This window comes from Dunckerocampus dactyliophorus, chromosome 18, assembly GCF_027744805.1.
Source record: "Dunckerocampus dactyliophorus isolate RoL2022-P2 chromosome 18, RoL_Ddac_1.1, whole genome shotgun sequence".
NCBI classification, from domain to species: Eukaryota; Metazoa; Chordata; class Actinopteri; order Syngnathiformes; family Syngnathidae; genus Dunckerocampus; species Dunckerocampus dactyliophorus.
Window position 1 is genome coordinate 18,061,877 of NC_072836.1, and position 20,034 is coordinate 18,081,910.

General features: G+C 41.2%; 1 protein-coding gene across 5 annotated transcripts in view; it reads left to right on the top strand.

The window, feature by feature from the left end:
* The first annotated feature begins 223 nt into the window (after positions 1–223).
* LOC129171766 (meiosis inhibitor protein 1) overlaps positions 224–20,034 on the top strand; it is a 42,548-nt gene continuing 22,737 nt past the window's right edge. For 4 of the 5 annotated variants that reach the window (XM_054760740.1, XM_054760743.1, XM_054760742.1 and 1 more), the window contains exons 1-10: positions 7,767–11,777; positions 13,060–13,226; positions 13,861–13,975; positions 14,105–14,224; positions 15,755–15,854; positions 16,696–16,830; positions 17,104–17,218; positions 17,882–17,973; positions 18,759–18,906; positions 19,161–19,272. In XM_054760740.1, the coding sequence (XP_054616715.1) occupies positions 11,651–11,777; positions 13,060–13,226; positions 13,861–13,975; positions 14,105–14,224; positions 15,755–15,854; positions 16,696–16,830; positions 17,104–17,218; positions 17,882–17,973; positions 18,759–18,906; positions 19,161–19,272 (1,231 nt within the window). In that variant the 5' untranslated portion in view covers positions 7,767–11,650. Of the gene's footprint in view, positions 423–641; positions 803–942; positions 1,067–1,767; positions 1,819–3,214; positions 3,289–5,547; positions 5,654–7,766; positions 11,778–13,059; positions 13,227–13,860; positions 13,976–14,104; positions 14,225–15,754; positions 15,855–16,695; positions 16,831–17,103; positions 17,219–17,881; positions 17,974–18,758; positions 18,907–19,160; positions 19,273–20,034 lie in introns of those variants that run through there. The other variant, XM_054760744.1, reaches the window with a different exon arrangement.

A 20,034-nucleotide genomic window follows, 5' to 3' on the forward strand; every position in this document is an offset into this window, starting at 1 on the left:
TTGTGAACAAGCTAACAATATACAAATAAAACTATATAGTAACATTTTAAACAAAGTAATATATTCCCTTTTTTTTTTTTTTTTTACATATAATTAAGCAAAAGAAATCAATAGTGCAAAAACCACTATCGGCTTTCATTAATTGTTTTTTAGGAACTTAACCGCCGAGTTTGCAAATAATATTATGAACAACACAACGAAAAAAAAACACATTTGTGAAAATAAACATAGAGTCGCGCTGAAAAATATCACTCTCATATCGCTGGTATCGATCCGACACTGATACTACCCTGGGTGGCAATGCTCTCGATATTTGGATCGACCCTCTCATCCTTTGGTCTGAAAAGTTATAGCGGCTAGCTAGCTAGCAATTGTTTCATACGCAGCTGATCCGTACTGAGGTCATTCCAAGTGCTGAAACGGTAATTAGATTTAATGTAACCATATTTGACTATTTTGAAAGGGAACTCATGTTGTAACGTAAATTAAGGACCAGCGAACACCTTTTTTTCCCAGAGATTGACACCTTGCTAATTAGCTATCATTAGTGCTCTCTGCAGCGAATTATTGTAGTTCTATCCCATTTAGACAATGGACGTCCTGCATGTGTTGTTTTTTTCTTTTTCTATTTTGTAATTTAGAATCAAATTTAACCAAAATGACAAGCGAGGAGATTATATACGACAAGATTCACTTCAGACATGACCCAAGCTGGAGTGGGCGCCTGGGGCCTGCAGAGGGAGGAGGGCTTCAGCTCTGTGTGGCTTGTGTGATTGAAATGTTGGAGAGTGATGACGTTTCAGTGAGTAACATTAGATTTGATCCTTGACTAGGTTCTATTTACTAGGTTGCCATTGAGCTTTAGGTACTGTATATTTATTGGGCATTTCTGCCAAAACCTTTTTGATAATTGTCTTTTGCATTTATCCCTGCGTTCCACAGTCAGTCAGGAAGTCTCATGCATTGTCGGCTATCAGCGGGGTGCTGAAGTGTTCTCCAGGGGCCCTGAGAGAGTTGCTCCAACAGGACCACCAAGTCTCCATGCGGTTTATAACTTCTCTGCTGGGTATGAAACGCAACTGTTTTGAGATGGAGCCATAAATTGCTTGTTTCAAAATGAATTAATCAGCACACAAAAGAACAATATTGCCCGTCACCAATCAGGAGACAACGAAGAAACGTTACGCTCGGCTATGATTTGGTTTAGTGTTGCCCCACCATGCCGCGTCATGGCAGCGAGTTGAATCAGTAAAAACAAGGTCACATGGAGCGGCAAAAAACAAGTGCTAATCAACAGAAGAGTACAAGTCTGTGTTAGGGGAAAAAATAGAGTGAAAGGAAACTCGGGAAGGAGTTTGAGGCAGACAGCACTGCAGGAAAGTGGAGGGTAGTAATCACAAAAAAGAGCATAGAAGCTTCGCCAGAGGAAGTAGCAGCAGAAGGTGCGGCGGAGTGCACAGAAAGCTCAGCAGTCCTCACGGCATTAGCAAGGTAAGAGCAATAATGATCCGGCAACTAACTGTCACCCCAGCTGCACCGTAAGTAGCGCCATAATTACAGATAACCACCAGGTGCACCCCGCAGCTCCCTTTAACAGGAGTCAAGGGGTGGAACTAGACATAAAACAGGAACTACAGGAAAAAAAGAAATAAACTGGACTAAAGACAGACCCTGTGGTGTTCGGTTATAATGGACATTGTGTGTGCGTCTTCCTTTTCTGTACGGCATTTGCGTTACCTTTTTAAATCATTATCTTTGTGTCTGTAGGGATGCTTCACACTGCAGTGGATTCAGCCACTTTGGAAAAGGTGGACCAAGGTGAGGAGAGGACATGTGGACAGGTAGAGCATAAACAGGAGCATTGGCGGTTTTAACCCAGCTCTCTCCATCCCGGTCACTGCTATTGTGTTCTTGGGCAAGACACGTCACCCACCTTGCCACCAGTGTCGCTCACACTGGTGTATAAATGTGAAGGAATGTTTGGTGGCACTGTACAAATCCAATCAGTTATTTTTTTATTACTGTATGTGCACATTGTCTTATGAAAGCTTTCTTATTTTTTAAAGTAATATTTAACACATTAGCGATGCTACCAGTCTGGTCTGGTTACCAGTTTTTCGGGTGGTGATGTAACATCATACGCCCTTACCTCAGCTTGTGCCAGGTGGCTTGTGTGATGGACCACCCTTTTTGATTCACAGCCGTTTTGATGCCCTCACTGCTGTATTAAAGATATTCTTGAGGGCTTTGTCGCTGTGCAGCCCAAGCTTCTTTAAGGTCCTGCAAGTGACTAGCGGGAAAATCCTTGACAGCCAACCTCAATGAGATAGCATTGAGCCTTCAGGCCATTTCTATTGCATTCACCTGCAAGCTCCTTGCACTTGGCCCATTACACTTGCAGAAACATAAACAGAACTTTCTTGGCCTGTAACGCTAATTGATACATTGTAGATGATACGTGATTACATTTTGCAACCTTAATATCCCCCCAGTGTGCTCTGAGGCTTATATCACTTTGTGTTTTAATGATTAAATTAGGCTGCTGTGTGCAGATTTATCTTTATCCTTTCTAAATGCTGACCCCTTGGTGAACTAACAATTTTTAATGCTGAGCCAGAAGTCTGAATGCAAATGACAGAAAGATATTATGGCGGCTGTCTTTGAATGCCTTAGGGACCACTTTGCTGTAATACTTGATATACTGCATGCACTTAAAATCTGGCTCTTCGCCTACAACTAAGAATACACTGAGCTTTTGACACTCACCTGATGTCGACCAGTAAAAATCTGCTATATCTTTGTGTATTTTGCAAGATAAAGAAGAACGTATACAAATATGCCTTTTAAGTGCATCAGTGTACGGCTATTAACTTGAAAGCTTTACACTTACTTGATTAAATGCATGACCATCAATCAATCAAGATGTCAGTGTTACTTAAGTTTGAAAGCACACTGCAAAAACTGCGTCTAGCAAGATAAAATTGTTTTTTATGGCATGTTTTCTTCTGTGGACAGGTTATTTTGCTTATTGTAAGTAACATAGCTCTTTAGTACTTAATTTGCTCAGAATAAGCAAATTGGTCCCACATAGTAAGACTTTTTTTGTATATACTTTGATTCGGCTATTTAGTCTTGCATAGATTCCATTTTTTGCAATGTATCAGCGTACGCACGTTTGATTAATGCTTCTCCTTTGTGTGTGGATGTCTGTCAGTTCTTGTTCTACTGCTTTTAGAGCTTCAGAGTGAGCTGCCGTTACACTTTGTGTTGGATCAAATTGACAAAAAGGTAAGAAAACCCTTGGCGGATAATCTGTTCATCTCCGCAAGGAGCACGTGCTCAACGCTCTAAAGCACGACTCTTCAACTGCTCCGGGCTTAATGCAAATCTTTGGAGCAACTAACATTTTTGCTGCAGATTCCTAAAACCAACAGAGAACTCTTGTCATGGAGGGGACCTTTGACCGGTGGTTTCGCGGCACGTCCTTAAACAAAGCATATGAAAGACTTAAGACGAGTGTTTTGCAGGAGGTTCTTAAAGGCAGCATAGCGTTCCTGGAAAATGGAGGATCTCTTAAATTAATAATTAAAATAAGTAAAATAAGTTAAAATAAATATTTTTTAAATATCCATATTTACTTTAAGCACGATATCAAAACCAACATTATCGTTGATGTCGCGATAGACTGGATTTGCACTGAATCTTCCTAATCCCTGCATGCAGGAAGAGGGACGAGGGGGCGGACCAGAAGCCCGGCGGCTCCAGTCGAAGCGACAGTGTCTGCGGTGGAGGAATTAGTCAGCAAGGAATAAGCGGTACTTTGAATTGAGAGCATAAAAAATATATTTTTCACCACCTTAAAACTTGGCACAAACTCCAATACGAGGAATGTTTGAAGCTGCGTGCTGTTTGTGGCGCACCTGTTGTGTTCCTCATGAAAGGAAAAGCAAATTGGTGTGCAATTACAAAGGAGTGCCCTATCACATTGCTAACGATATGGTCCCCGTTGCAACAGTGGAAAAAACGGCTTTAAAAACCTGCTGAAAACGATGGACTCGTGATGTCCAGCGAGCTTCGCAGACGCGATTATCTAGCACGAGAAGCTCTACCACAAATGTATAAGGGAGTTAGACAGGCAGTTGCTAAGCCTGATTGCACTTGACTGGTTGGTGTTCCTGGCACAAAACAAGGACATGCTTGTCTTTTAAAAATGTTTACCTAAAAAATACTGCTGTTCAATTTAAAGTATTTCTATTTTCAAATTTCCTCTTAAACCGAGCACTCTTTCATATTTTGTTCTTTTCTTATTAGCTGAGGATTTTGAGCACAGCTGAAGGTTTGTTATAAAAAAGATTATATTTGACTTTTTCTATATTTCAAAAAGAGAATGGCCGACTTTATTTTAGAGGTTATTTTTACATAGGATTTTTTTGTGTGCATCTTGCATGAAGCTTTGAAATTTGAAAAAACATCCTCATGTTAAGTATTGATTTTAATAAAACAACTTGACACGCATATTTGGCTTTTATTTTGTCTGAACTCACTCTGCTTAAAAAATATCGGGCTATACTGTATATTGATATTCAACCTACATATCGGGATATGAGTTTTTGTCTATCGCCCAGCCCTGTAAGCATTGCTTATGCAATGTGTAGTCAAAGATCCTCAAGATGCAGTTTTTATTCATGATTAGCCATTTTGGTGATGTATAGCAGAGCTTTGCATTGACATTATATACAATATAGAAATGGTAGTAAATGAAGAGAGAAGTCAAGGTTGGGGAGGGGTTTACTGGCTGGCCTGCGGAGGTCATTGTGTACTTTGGCTTCGCCCTGGGGTTTTGCCTGGGAGCCCGATGTTTCTAGCTCTTTGTGAATCATGTATATATTGAATACAGAAAGTGAACAAATGAATTGGCGATTGCTGTGATATGGAAAGAGGTAGGGTTAAATAAGCTCTGCTTCTAACTACTCCTTTTCAGACATGTTGAATTGTGGAACTGTAAATCTAAGATTTACTCCAATGTAACCTTGCATGCATGTTTGAAATAAACCAGACTCACCAAAGTCTGGTCCCCGGCCTTTTGCTTTCTGAAAGTCCGGCCCCCAGAACGAATGAGTTGAATAGCCCCGCTGTAAAGCATGTTGCAGCACTTTTGCCACCAACAGCACATCCTCCCATAGTTGTTTAGTAAACACAAAGTGTGCATGTCTCCCCCTTGCTGCTGTTGTGTAATCTATGGGGGAGGTGATGGTGGTAAAAACGGCAACAGCCGACACTGCAGGTGGAAAATAGTAAAGCTGATGACAGCTATAGAACACCAGGTAGAGGTGCAGACAGATTTAATTTACTGTATCAGGAAAGAGCCTGCAGAATGCATGGCCCTGGAAAATGACGCAGGAGCGTTTTCTGTTGCCTTGAGAAATTATTAGTTTAAAAAAAGCTCTTTGTAACCTACCTTTTGTATTAGTTTGCTTGCCCGTCGCTTCTTATGGTCAATTTGTAACCTGAAATCCTGTTGGTTGTGGTTGTTCATTTGTTCTCTAGGCGATTGACCAGCTCAATGTGAAGGGTTTCTTGCCAACTTTCAACTTCTTGGGGAGTTTGGTGGAAGCAGTGCCCGGTGTGGCCCTTAGCCTGGTGACTCAGTATGGTGAGACCCTGCAGTAGATACTCTGACATTTTACGAGACCACAAGGACTGGTTTCCATGTTTACTTCATGGTTGCTACTCCAGAATTACTGTATTTTCCAGACTATAAGTCACACTTCATGGTGTGGCTGGTCCTGAGACTTATACTCCAGTCTTTACTCCAGACTTATACTCCAGTCTGTTCTTCCCCCCCACACTGACAGCCACAAGAGGGCGCTCTTGGCGTGTGTGCTGTGTATCTGCTACTACTATCACTCATGTACAGTACCCCTGAAAATTTACAATGTAAACATCACCTTATAAAGATAACTGAGAAGGACAGAACACAAATGCCCCCAAAGAGAAAATCATATTCTGCAGATTGCAAGCCGCAAGCAAACTAGTTATTGTTTAGGCTGTAGTTATCTGAATCACTGTTATGTTACGCTAATATACCACCTATTCACGTTGCGTTTATTTAGCCTGTTATTCTGCATTTTATTATTACTATAACTTGGCTTTCAAGATGAAATGCCTGTTCTTGGTCTCTGGTCTCGACTTATGTTTTTTTTTTTGTTTTCATTGTGCATTTTTGGCTGGTACGACTTATAGTCCGGAAAATTTGGTACTTCTTGATTTTTATTTTTTTTTCCAACAAAATTGCAACCGTGTGACACTCTACAAAGTTGTGTTGTTTAGGAATGTTTGTTTTTCCCATGCACTTCTCTCTTGCTTCTTCTCTCCCATATAAACATTCACACAGTCACAGTGTTTTCAAAAATAGTAAAGGAAAAATAGCTTTTACCATCAACACATCTCGAGCCTCTCGACAGATTGCATCGTGTGGGAGTGGCGATGGGGAAACTCATTTCCTTTTATTGACGCCAGTTCTTATGAGTCACTCACTGAAGTGAATCGGGTACTTGATTCACTCAAGTCACTTGTCACAAAGCGCATGCTCAGAAACTCGCACATGTGCTACAAGTTCAGCAGCTGACCTGTAGATGCTTCACGGACACCCATGAGTCAGTGAAACTCGAGTCTTCATTGAGCACCTGTGAGAAAGTGAAACTCACGTCTTCCCCAGGCTACTGTGAGTCACTGCAACTGGGCTTGTTGTCGAACACCAATGACTCACTGAAACTCGCGTCTTTGTCGAGAACCTGTGAGTCAGTGAAACGCATGTCTTTTTTTAGAGTCCTCATGAGTCAGTGAAACTTGAGTCTTCGTCAAGCACCTGTGAGTAAGTGAAATTTGCATCTTCATCGAGCCCCCATGAGTCAGTGAAACTCGAGTCTTTGTCAAACACCTGTGAATCAGTGAAACTCGGGTCTCCGCCATGTACTCGTGAGTCAGTGGAATTTGCGTCTTCATTGAAGCTTTGTGAGTCAGTGAAACTTGAGTCTTTGGTGAGTACCCGTGAGTCAGTGAAACATGGGTGTTCGACAAAGACTACAGTTTCAACAGTGAGTCAGTGAAACTAGAGTCGAGCACCTGTTTGTCATTGAAACGAGGCTGTGTCGAGTACTTGTGAGTCAGTGAAATGCGTGTTTTTGTCGAGTGCCTCTGAGTCAGTCAAACTCAGGTCTTCGTAGGGCACCCGTGAGTCAGTGAAACAGCCACGGCGGGAAGGGGAAAATGATTTGAGGCAATTAACCAGATCTGTTTCTTTTTCCAGCAGGGGTGAGTAGTGAACGAGTTAACTGAGACGAGCTGGAGTTGGTGAGGTTTGATCTCAGGTTGCTCATCATGCTGCATTGCCAACAAAAACAGTGCAATTCACTCTTTGAGCATGGAAGAAATATTTGTAAGGATATTTTTCTCTCCATGAAATATCTTCTCGTTCTGCTGCCCCATCCTCCATTTTAATTTATATGACATCCCAACTGCAGTCTTTTTAAATGAACGTCTCTATGCTGTACCCTAATTCCTTTCTCTCTGCATCTTAGAAATATGGGCAAAATATATTTCTCATGTTTTTTTCTTTCTCTGACTTCTGTCAATTCAATCTATCCAACTGACCTTTTCAATTATGCTTCAGCTGCTCTGAGATAACCTTGCTGTGTCCACACTCTAAAACCTGCATCGTCAAAAGCATGCCCGCAGTCGCCAAGAACACAAAAGATGTAAAATTAAGTTATAAATATAACCTGTAACATTCTGTGAATATTGAATCCCAATACGCTTCCAGGAAAACACATTAAACATGGGGGAAAAAAAACAACCTCTCTCTAAAGTTGCTCATGTGTCCTCGGTTAACTCGATGTTTCTTCACTTCTTTATTTGCCACCTTGGTGGGCATTTACATGAGCTTTGCAAGCTCCACTGGGCAGCAGGTAGTAGTGATGCAATATGCAGGCTACCATTATTGACTGTATGTCTGTCTGCAGCCTGTCAATCAACACGTCTCTGTGGGGCTGTTGTGACTAACAACAGCCCTGCACTGACAGCATGAACGCAGTATAGGGCACATTTCTGTCACTCTCGCGCATGCTGTCTGATATTATGACAATTTGTTCTGGCTTTGATTTCATATTGGTAAATTCGTTACTTAGTTATCCTTCTTTATATTATTGAAGTGTTTAAATTACTATTCTGGGGAACCTGTCATAAAATTCCCCAAAAATATATAAGGGTGTTGTTATTGGCTCAAACTTAGATGTGATTCTTTTTTAAAAGTACTGGTTCGGGCACCGTTGAAGTAGTGGCAGCAGTATCGGATAAAACGGAAACGATACCCAACTCTTAAGACTTCACCATCTCTGATGCAACTTATTTTGTGAACAGATATTTATATTGGACTTTTTTGTACATTCAACAAAAATGTAGTTCTTGGATATGGGGAGACAACAAACCAAGAGTTCAGAACAGACGCAAAGTGGTGTAAACCAGGGGTCGGCAATCTTTACTATTAAAGGGCCATTTTGCCCTCTCTTTTTCGGCTGCAGCCACAAAACATAACACGGCTTACAAACGTTTAATCTTTCATGCGTGTGCAGGGCTGCACTGCGGGGATGACCACTGTTACACGTGCAGTGCTTACTACTTTTCACAAAATGTTGATTGCTTGTTTTGAAAATGTCTTTCAAAACACCACATATCAAGCATACAGGTAAGAGAGCATTGACAAAGAAGACAGGAATCTGTCCATGCAGAATTAAACTCTTACTTTCTTCTGAAATGTTTCATCTTTGGCGTTCATGAGTATGTTACCGCAGGGGAAAACAGACGTCTCGCTCGCAGCCCACCGCATGCAGGCAGGCAGGCACACAGTGGCTTCCCCCTTTCTTTCCCTTGCTTATCCAGTCACCAGTCAGAATTCAGCCAGGATTCATTCACTGACTTACAAATAGTCGCATATTTTTTTATTCATTTAATAAAATGCGCATTTTCTCCACTCTGGTATTAAAAAAATATTTGACATCTGTGAAGCGAGTCGCAACAAAGAGGCTAAAAAGCCACAGGTTGCTGACCCCTGGTCTAAACAGTATTTTACGCAACAAGCAAGACATGGTTGGTTCTTTGTCCCGTTTAATGAATTATATCTCCTTCAAAGAAGCCGTAATAGCAAACAGGTCACATAATTTAGACTGCAACTGGGGAAAGTAATTCCATAAGCTTAGTGTCGCCTTGTCCATTCCACGTCCATCGTGCAAGCAAGTTTGCAATCATTGTTGGAGCGCTCGCTTGTAATGTGTGCTGCTAAGCAGAAGTAGAAGTTATGTTGCAATCATCATTCTGCTTTCGTACTCCAAATACCTCAGTCACTTTTGTCCTATTTTGGTTGTTTCATGCGTTTCCAACTTCTGGCTGTCTCGTATTTCTTATCAGGCTACTCCCCTCGCTCCTCTTCCTTCTCGTGCTTTGCCTCATCTTGGCCGCCTCGTATACTTTGGTTTAATCAAATACGTCTGGAAGCCTCGCGTGGCTTTTGATGTGCTTCACAGAGCAGCTGGGCTGAAGCTTGACTCGCCTACATTGTCAACGCTTCCTGTCTCTCCTCGACCGGTATCTCTCTTCCTGTTTGCACCTGCAGCACTGGCCTGGACTTTAAACACAGTTTATCCTCCTCCATCCTCAAAATGATTCCTTCAAATGTTTCCTTCCTTCATCCTCTCTGTCTACAACCGATAGCTTTTTACGGTTTATATGGTAATACTTGACCTTTAAGGCTGTACAAAGCTCCTTTTATCTGCTTAATTCCGCCTGCGACACAACTTGCTTGTAATATCAGTTGTTTTTTACTTTACCTAACTGCTAATCTGAGTTTAGTGTTAAGTGTACTGTACACTGAAGTGTACTGAATGTGCTATGATGGGATATGAATCATTGTTAAAGAGCTCTAGTCGACACTTGACAGAAACAACTCTGAGACAAGAAACTTATCAATTCCTGACTTCCACATCGAACCCAAGCCACATTGTTTTCCAGCAAGCAGTTTTTCTTGCATGAACCTAAATCTCATTATTTTTCAAGTGATTTTCAAGAAGATGTTTCCCTGTATGTACCTATTACCTTTTTCCATTCATCTCTTTCTCCACCCGTCTCTCTCCTTCCAGTCATGTGATGTGACAATCTGCACAGCACTCCCAACCTCTCCTGCATCTGTCTTATTCTGCCTGTGGCTCTCTGCCTTTTTGCATTTTTCTCTTGAGTACCGCTCCTTTGCAAGCCAGACTGACACCATTTCTTGTCACACAGCTTCCCTGAGAATCTTAAGCCTGAACTTATATTCTCCTCCAGTGTTAATTCTTTCTTCCACCTGCCATTTTGTTGCCCTCTCTCCCTTGTAGCACAACTGCTGCTGTTGTCTTAATGGCAACGACAACCTGCTTTGTGCCTCGTCTATTGTGGGTCACAGCTGGAGGGCTTGTTAAAGTGGAACTTAGCAGTTCTTTGCCACTGGACACATAATCATAGCCTTTTCTTTTAATGTTAGGGATGAGAACACTTAATTAAATCAAACACTTAAAGGTGCTGCAAATTACACTTTTTCCACCCAAAAATATAAGAACACCAATAGTGCTTTCAGAGAACAGACTGTACAAAAATATATTGTCATTTGTTGTCGTGGCGTTAATGGCTGTCACTCACTCAATGCTCATGCACAGGCCTGTAGTGTTCACGCACATACACGTACACATACACACAGTCTCATTGATGCTGCCGACAATTAGCAGTCATGGCTGAGCAAGAAGCAGGCAGGGATATAGTATGTTCGAATGCTAGCACCCCCATTGTAGAACCTAACCATGAGAGACAGCACCTTTAATGTATTTGGCCAATGTTTCCAAGTATAAGGTAGGGCTGCAAAAAATATGAACAACCATTTTCTTGCTAAGAATTAAGATTTCGATTCTCTGTGAGGTGATTTTTTTTTATGCATGCACACACACACACACACACACACACACACACACACCATTTTCATTGTTTTAAAAGCAAAATCAGAGTTTTTTTATATTGGTAATTATCAGACTCCTCAACTTCCAGTAATCTTTCTGCCATTTTTCATGGATGCCCCAGGACAGGACAGTTGACAGGGGGCTTACTTGATAGAAATGAATAAAAGACTGAAAATAATACATCAAGTCAAAAACATGGCACACTCTCTCACTTGGCAGTAGATTTATGCCATAAGAAAAGTCAATTAATGCGGTCGCTCCTCCCGTGAGCTGATGAGTGATAACCGGCGAGCCACGCCGGCCTGGGCTGCGGAGCCAACACTCCCTGGCCGGCGAGGCTTGCTGGAGGACAGGCAGTGTGAGAAGTAAGTGTCTGCCATCAATAACAGTGCAGGACGAATCCTATTGCAAGATTTTTCAATTTTTGGGCAGCCTTACTATTTAGGATATACATAGTGCAGCCTCTTAATTTATGCTTTAAGAGCCTGTGCCTCCTTTCATAACGTGCTTACGGCCATCCTTGTCCTCCAGTTCCCTTGCTTGACCGTCTGTGCTCAGTCTTGTTGTACCCGGATGAAGGGTTGAAGGCATCAGTCGTCTACGTGTTTCTCAAGATGTTGGGGAGCGCTGGGGGATCGGCAGCCCACTCCCTGCCCATCACCCTCAGGGACAGAGTGTGCGTCCTGTTGCTGCAGACCTTTGCCAGTGCCAGCTCCCCCCAGCTTATCAACAATAGCATTGGTGAGAAAATGTTGAATGTTCAAAGAAAGCATGTTGTATGGGGTTACAAGCATGCGTACAAGCACGTGGGGGCCACACAAACTACTGAGAATCATTTTGAGTTGCTACAATGACATTTTGGCAAAATGGACCAGTGTGCTGCATCATTTTTTCAATTTCATTTTTGGGGTGTCTTTGATTTCCCCCCTCTATAGGGTGATCATTTTCATTTCTATCAAATGATGTGGCATCATTTTGTTACTAATACATCACCCACTTATTATCAGGAAAGATGTTCAAGATCGTTTTTCCCCCAGTTTAGATCTGATGTGTTTTCCAAGTGTTCCTTTAATTTTTTTGAGCAGTGTATATATACGTATATAAAGCAAAATACAACTGTACAACACTACCAATTACTTCGTTATAACAAGAGCTTCCACACTATTCTGCTTATGTTATTAAAAGTAGATGTCTTTGAAGCGAACGTCAATGAAGTTTTCTTTTGTTATCAAAAATTTAGAATCAGGTTTGGAGTTTTTCTCTTGAGATGAGAGAATGTAGGTTTTTATAATTAGGCTGGCAGTCTTTTATACATCCCTAAAAAGTTGAAAGAAGTATTCCTTCCAGACATTTTCTATGCCGCTTATCCTCATTAGGGTCGCAGGGGTATGCTGGAGACTATCCCAGCAGACTGGGCAAGAGGCGGGGTACACCCTGGACTGGTCGCCAGCCAGTCGCAGGGCACATATAGACAAACATTCCCACTCACATATGGACAATTTGGAGTCACCAATTAACCTAACATGCATGTTTTTGGAATGTGGGAGCGAAACCGTAGTACCTGGAGAAAACCCACGCACGCACGGGAAGAACATGCAAACTCCCAAGCGGCAATTCGAACCCAGGTCTTCCCGACCTCCTGACAGCGTGGCCAACATGCTAACCACTCGGCCACCGTGCGGCCTGAAAAAAGTATTCAATAAATTGTAGTTTTCCTGGTTTTCACTTATGGGAGTATAGAGATATGGGAGTGATTTTCAAGGTTGATATATTCGACTTTGGACGAGTTGTAGGAAGTCTTCCAGTGTTGACAAGGCTGACAAAAAAAAACAGGTTTTCTTTCAGTGTATTGTGTTTGAGACATTTCCACAACTTTTTATTCACTTATTCTCTCCCTGTGGCTGAATTTGCATTTCATTAGCTATTTATTTGATTCGGCTTGACAGATTCAATGTACTACTTTGAATGTCCTGTATAATGTGTGTCATTGTCCTTTATTAACACCATATTTTCCATCTCACAGCTCTGTTGTGGCTTCTTGTGCAGTGGGGAGAGGCAGTGTCAGTTCTTATGAGTAACACTGATGTTCAGTTCATGACCAGCCAGAATCAGAACAGCCACATCAACAACAGCCAGAACCAAGAGCAACAGACTCCTGACCACTGCCATCTGCCTCTCATCCTGAAAAAGGTCTCTGTCCAAACATCCTGCTTGCACCACCAAAACTTGCGTTTGGATACAGAGAAGCTCTGATCCGGGATTAATGTGTCTTTACAACTCTGGAAAAATATTTTTGCTTCATGTCTGGGAAATCAATGAGTGGATGACGTCTAGTTAGATTAGCTCAGTGATGGGTCACGTTGCGGAACAGCTCATGGCATTAGTATCCTTGTGGAGACCACAATTGTGTATTCACACAAGCAAATCATCTGAATATCCGCCATCCCTCTCATCTAATAGACCAACAAAGATGAAGCTACTGAGAAAGAAGGTGTAAGATTGAAAATGAAACAACTTGCTATTGGCAGTATGGAACCTCATCTCATGCCGAGATTAGAAAGGTAGCCCAGTAAATGTTCACAATAAAGTCTTAATAAAGATAGTGGGCAGAAGAATTTTTCTCTTTTTAGTTTTCTACCCAAAACCTTCCTTTGTGTTAAAAATGTTCAAATAAGCCTACCATATAATTATGGACTGTTCATGTCTTGGTAAGATGATCAAATAAACACTACATGAAGCGGTGTTTACTATCTGTGCAAACTATTTCAGGGCTGTTTGTCATGTGATTGGTGACTTCCAACAAACCCATTCTTTGTCTTTCCAGCTGCTGCTGAGTGGTGATGAGGCTCTGCACGTGACCGGTGCAAAGTGCATAGCATCTATTCTGGTTCATTCTCCCGGTCACTACAGTGCTGCTTTTATCAAAGCTGATGTACCAGGTGACATACACATACAGTACCAACGCACTTAGTTGTTGCCATTTCACTGCTCTCTCATTAATATCACTGTATCCCTTTGTTTTGTCCCTCTGGATGCCTCCTTTTGTCTTAATCTCTCTCCCCTTTTAGAGTTTCTATTTGACCGTCTGGCGAGCACAAATAGTGAGGTATTGCTGTGGTCGATCTACAGCTGCTTGGTGTTACTGGTTGAAGACCCGCTATTTTTCTCCCAGTGTCACTCAGTCTATGGTAAAGGAGCACTCCTTCAGCAGTTTTGCTTTTTGTGCCTTTGCAGTTAGCTGGAGGTAAATGCATTGACAGTACAGCACACTTCTTCTGTATACAGTAATCCCTCGCCACTCCGAGCTTTGTATTTCGCAGCTTCAAATGTATCAATCATTCTGTTTCATGGTTGTATACAGCCTATTATGTGCATATTTAAGGAAATGTTGTGTATTTTTTTTGCCTAAATCAAGCATAAAAATTGCTAAATGAACTAAAATACAAATATGTCATTCAAAGATGTGATGATATGTAGTATTCTACGCTGGTCACTAGGTGTCAGTAATGTTACTGTAATGTTTGGTGAGACACACAAGCACCAGACTTGATTGCTGGAACAACAGAAACTTTTATTTCAGGTTTGAATTATCTCACAGAAGGCAAAATAATCCCTAACACAGGCTACTGTTGCAGCCAAAACACACACCAAGCTAAAAGTCAACTCTGAACCCCCGACATCACTTCCTGTCTGCACCCAACTCAGCTCCCCTAGATCCGGAACACATTTACAGCAAGTCTTATTTATGTCTTAAATGTCAGATTTTCTCTTATGTTTACTATATGGGGTACTAGGAGTATTAAGGTGGCTATAGGTGTGTTATTTTATGTCTAGACGGCTCTAAATAGGCCTTGTGATTAGCATGTTGGCCACACAGTCAGGAGGTCCGGATGATCTGGGTTCGAATGTCCGTTTGGGCATTTCTGTGTGGAGTTTGCATGTTCTCCCTGTGCATGAGTGGGTTTTCTCCGGGTATTCCGGTTTCCTTCCACATTCCAAAAACATCCATGTTGGGTTAATTGGAGACTCTAAATTGTGAGTGTGAATGGTTGGACAGATGGATTGGTTTCTGTTAATTAAAAATATATTTATTTACAAGGTCATAAACAGGTTTTCTCTGCTCTAAGTACGGCAATATTTGATTTGTAAATAAGGAATCCTACTTGGTGCAAATTCACTTGTCACGGTTGGGTATGGAAGTAATTAACCACGATAAATGAGGGATTACTGTGTATGTGTGCGAGCACACTCAAAAGCAGTTGCAGAGAAGCCATCAAAATTTTCCATTGACTGTATGTTGCTACGATAGGTGATACATTCAAAGATAGCTAACAACAAACATAATGTGCAGGTGTGTGTTACGTACTAGCTTACGTACTCAAACCAGGAAGAGGTGGGATATAATTTTTGCATTACTGTCGAATCTTGGCACCCTCTAGGCAGCTGGAGGAACCTGCTGTAGAGAGTCCCTTTAAGATTCAGGGGGAAGGAGTCTTGCTCAACCTCTGATTAGTGAATGAGTACAACAGTGGTAATGAAAGTATGAAATTGTATGAGAAAATTCCCTTCAGTTTGTTCATTTTAAATCAGGCAGTTAGTGTATCTTATCAAATTGCTGTGTGATTATTTTTGGCACTGAGTGAGATTTGTTTTTGAGGAAAAGTACTGTCGTGCAAAGTCATTGAGTGACATAGAATCTGTACATCCATGTGTGTTAGGCATTGAATCCCTGGTGCGCAGTCTGAAACAGGCACTGCAGCTGGCCAACGTCGATGTGCTGAAACAAGGATTTTTGCTGCTTACTGAGATATTGGAAAGGTGAGACTGCACCATAATTGTTTTTCAGCTACCTACACCTACTATACTACGCAAATGTACTGCCTTGTTTTTCTCAAATGATGTATTGTATGTAAAAGCACCATCAAATCGCCACATCCAACACAGTTATGGATGTAATCTCTTGATGTTTGTACATGCACTGAGCATCATGTTTAGCTTCAGCTCAACCGACCAAGATGAAGAACAGCCCTTTTGTAAAGCGCTGATATATGGTGTGCTGGGAAGTTTAATTAGATTTGAATGAACTCGCCGCTGGCTCACGGGTGGTTGCATATCAGCAGCCAGTAAAACACTGTCAAGTCTTTGGAACGTTGACATAATTTTAATTGGATGTTCCCCCTCACCACAAATAGACAGATAGATCAGGAAGTTTTGTCCTTTACACTGTGTGGCGCCGTAAAAAGCAGCTTGTAAATTGCTGAACAAGCAAAATATGTAAGTGTAATAGGATCAGAGGACCTGCAAATCAGTGTGTGCTCGCACATAAATTTGGTGCCACAGTCACAAGGGGAGGGACTGTGTAAGTAACTCCTGTGTAAGTAGTTACATGCAGTAATAGGTGAAGATGTTGTTGCATCAGCCAGACGGTAGATTTATTGCTACATCTTGGACCAGTGCCAAACACCTACGATATTTGTAATGTCAGTAGTGAGGTGTTTGTTTATAATGTGTTTTTGCGCTCATCACAAGTGTCCTTATAATGTTTTGACGAGAAAAATTACAGATGCTGTAGATGAACCAGTTGACATGTATTTGAAAATAATGCCCAGTATTGTCAAAAGCCAATATATATATATATATATATATTTTTTTTTTTCAGGCAGCCCCCAAATGTGCGTTTATTCCTCAGGGCACAGGGGTTTATGGCTGTATCACAGACTGTGATAGCTGGACTCTCCTCCTCCTGCCTGCGAGTGGCCACACAAGCTGCAAATGCTGCCTCCGCCCTCTTTAGGTACAAACAAGTATGACAGATACACACTGTAAATGCCACGGACAAGTGTTCAGTAGAGTATTTTAGCATATACAAACTGCACAGAATCTGAGACATTGTAGGATTACTTAGAACTGATCGTTAGATTTAAAAACAGTTTCTCCGTAAGTAAAAAAAAAAAACGTACTTTCACTCTTCCTATGTGCTTCTTATGTTTATCTGGCAGTGCACTACACAACATAAGCCAATTAACAATTGATCTATTTGTGTCTCTCCCCGTTACAACCTGACCAGACTTCACCACCAGTCCAGGCCTGTCCAGTACAAGGAGTTACAAGAACTGGTAGTCGCCATCACTAACAGATTCAACGAGCTTCCCTTATACTCCTCTGGTCAACGTCGACGTATTGTGAGTCTCCTGGTTTTCCATTTTATTGGTAATTAAAATATATATAAACAGTATGATGTCGTTGATGTTTATGTATTTCAACTGGTTGTGACATACAGTACACGGAGGCCGTGTACAGTGTAACAGCCGTGTAACACAAGTTGCAGTGACAGGCTGCATGTTCGAAACCAATGCTTTGTCACATAGCTGCTGCCTGCTTGAGCTGACCATGAGTTCAAAAATTAAACATAGTTTTTCAAAACCAAAATCAGCGTATTTGCAGTGTCGTGAAGGCTGAATGCTGAACGTGCGGGGAGCCACTGTATTTTAAAATGTCTTACTATATGATTTTAATAGGACCGTTTCAAATAAAATCCAAGGCAATTCAGGGTATATTTTTAAAACCGTGCAGTAGTTATTTATCACTCTGATGAGAGTTAAATAATGAAACCATTAAAATGTATATTCCTGGTGTTATCAAATAAGCCTGGGTGGATTTGGGTTTTGCACTGTTTTTTAAATGCAAAACATACTTACTTTATTAATAACAAACATGTGATTCTTGAGAGACAAACTTGATGATTGTACTTTGAAGGGATTTTTTTTCCCTTCTTACTTCACCTCCACCCTGTCTTACGCATCCTGATTTAAGTATTTATTTTCCATCTTGTTTTATGTCTTCAGGGTAGTCAGAAGAAGTCAGACCACAGCAGCCTGGCCTCTCGGGCAGGAGGATTTCAGCTGCAGTCCCTGCTCTGTTTTCAGACAGCTTGCAGGTCAGCCTGGCAAGTCACATCTTTGAGGAGTCAAATGATTGCTCAGTCTTTGGTGTGGTGAATGCTTTATCTTGGCGCTCTTGGCTGAAAGGTTTTTATTTATAGTCAGTACCCAGAGTGCTAACATTTGAAATCATATCAAGTTTGAATTTCCAACTTATGCGTTGGGCGGTTTGTTCTTTTTTAAAGATGCAGTTTATATTATGCAGGGTTTCCGCAGCTCTGTCTGCAATTTTTTTCAAATGACAAATATCAATTTGTTATGACTTATTTATTTATTTACTTATTTCACTTTTTTCAACAACCAGCAGAACATGAACTGAGAACATTGCAAAACTGTTAATTTAATGGCAAAGTTGCTGAGAGCACTTAAAGTGAGTCTAAAATGTCAAGCGTCCTTTTGTTAGCTGACCTATTTAGTGTGATTAGTACATAAGTACAACATTTTGTACTATTTCACACAAACCTAAATTTAATTTGATGCCTGTTTTAGAGTAATACAAATATGTGGAAATGAATTGTTCAATAATATATTTAGTTTAGAATAACGCAAATAACAAAATAACAATTTAAATATTTTTTTTATAGAAATCTGACCTGGGTTATGATAGCACAGGCGTATTATTACATTTTACGGGCTATTGTTCATTCTCCCGATAATAAGAAACATAGTGTTTATCCATTCATACAACAATTTTTAAGATGTGGCGGCTTATATTTTGTAGTGGCGGGCCGCCATGATCAATTACATGTAGCGGAAACCCTGCTATGTGTGTCTATGTTAGATTGGCTGAGGAGTGTGCATCAGATCCTGTTCTGAAGGAGAACACGTTCACCGCTCCATCACAGCACAGCCATGACCAGGACTCACTGGAGTCTCTGTGCCAATGCCTGCTGCGCTGCTGTGACTCCGTCTGGATACCCACCATTGTTGTGAGTGCTGGCCGCACACACATGCGTAATGCACACATCGGTTTAATCATTGTCTCATCTAAACCTTACTGTCACAAACACTTACAGCAAAACACTGAAAAAAATACTTTTTCGCATCGCCTTTCAGCTCACATGGTCTTGATAACAAATTATTGACCCCAGCTGCACATCTTTCTTGTTTCTTGTCAAGTTAATTATATTCCAATGTTTACAGTTTTCATTTTGGTTATTTTCCTGTGTGTGTGTTTATATAGAGGATGTGCGAATGTGCACCAAATCCTCAGATATTGCAGGCCTTCTACTCAATTCTCTGCTCCCAGTTCACTCTCCTTCCATCTCTCATGCCAGTCTTTGCAACGAAGATGGGTAAGTGGAATTTTTCAGATAAATGCCTTTCAAGGCGACAATATTCTTGATATCAGCATGGCTATACAGGGATGGCAACCTGTGTGTGTGTGTGTGTGTGTGTGTGTGTGTGTGTGTGTGTTGTTTGGTCGATTGAACCCATCACTTTGGCTGTCGCTTTGCTGAAGTACAGCGTTCCCTCATTTTACACCAGGGTTAGGTTCCAGAAAATACCCGTGTCAAGTGAAATCCGTGCAGTAGAAGCTGATTTCCCCCCCCATATACGTTTTTTCGCTCGTTATATATTTTTTTGTTTACCAGATATAAATGTTTTCCTATAAAAAGAAAAATATGATAGCTTTTATAAATAAAATATTGAATTTTAATGATCAATCTGCAAGATTGGACACAGAAGAAATGATTAATAGTGACTTACGCGTATTTTACAGTTCCTATGACTGTGCGTCTTTGGCTTCGTCCTGGCGCGGCTCTGCTGTAGCGTCTTTTTCCACGGAAGCCCTTGGTGCAGGTGTCTTTTTCCGAGTGAAGAACATAGTTATATTGTAGTTATAGTTATACAGTAGTTACATAAACAGACATGCCCCCTTCCATTATATTTGAGAACTGTAATGAAGGAAACATCAGAGGGTCCCATTCTTGTGCAGCTCGCTGGAGTTAATTGGCCATTCTCACCATGGTTGCCGAGCGATCAAGTGGTAGTCCATCCTCCTCATCTTTATCAACACTTCTCCTCTTCTTCCTCATCCTCGCTTGGTGTCTTTG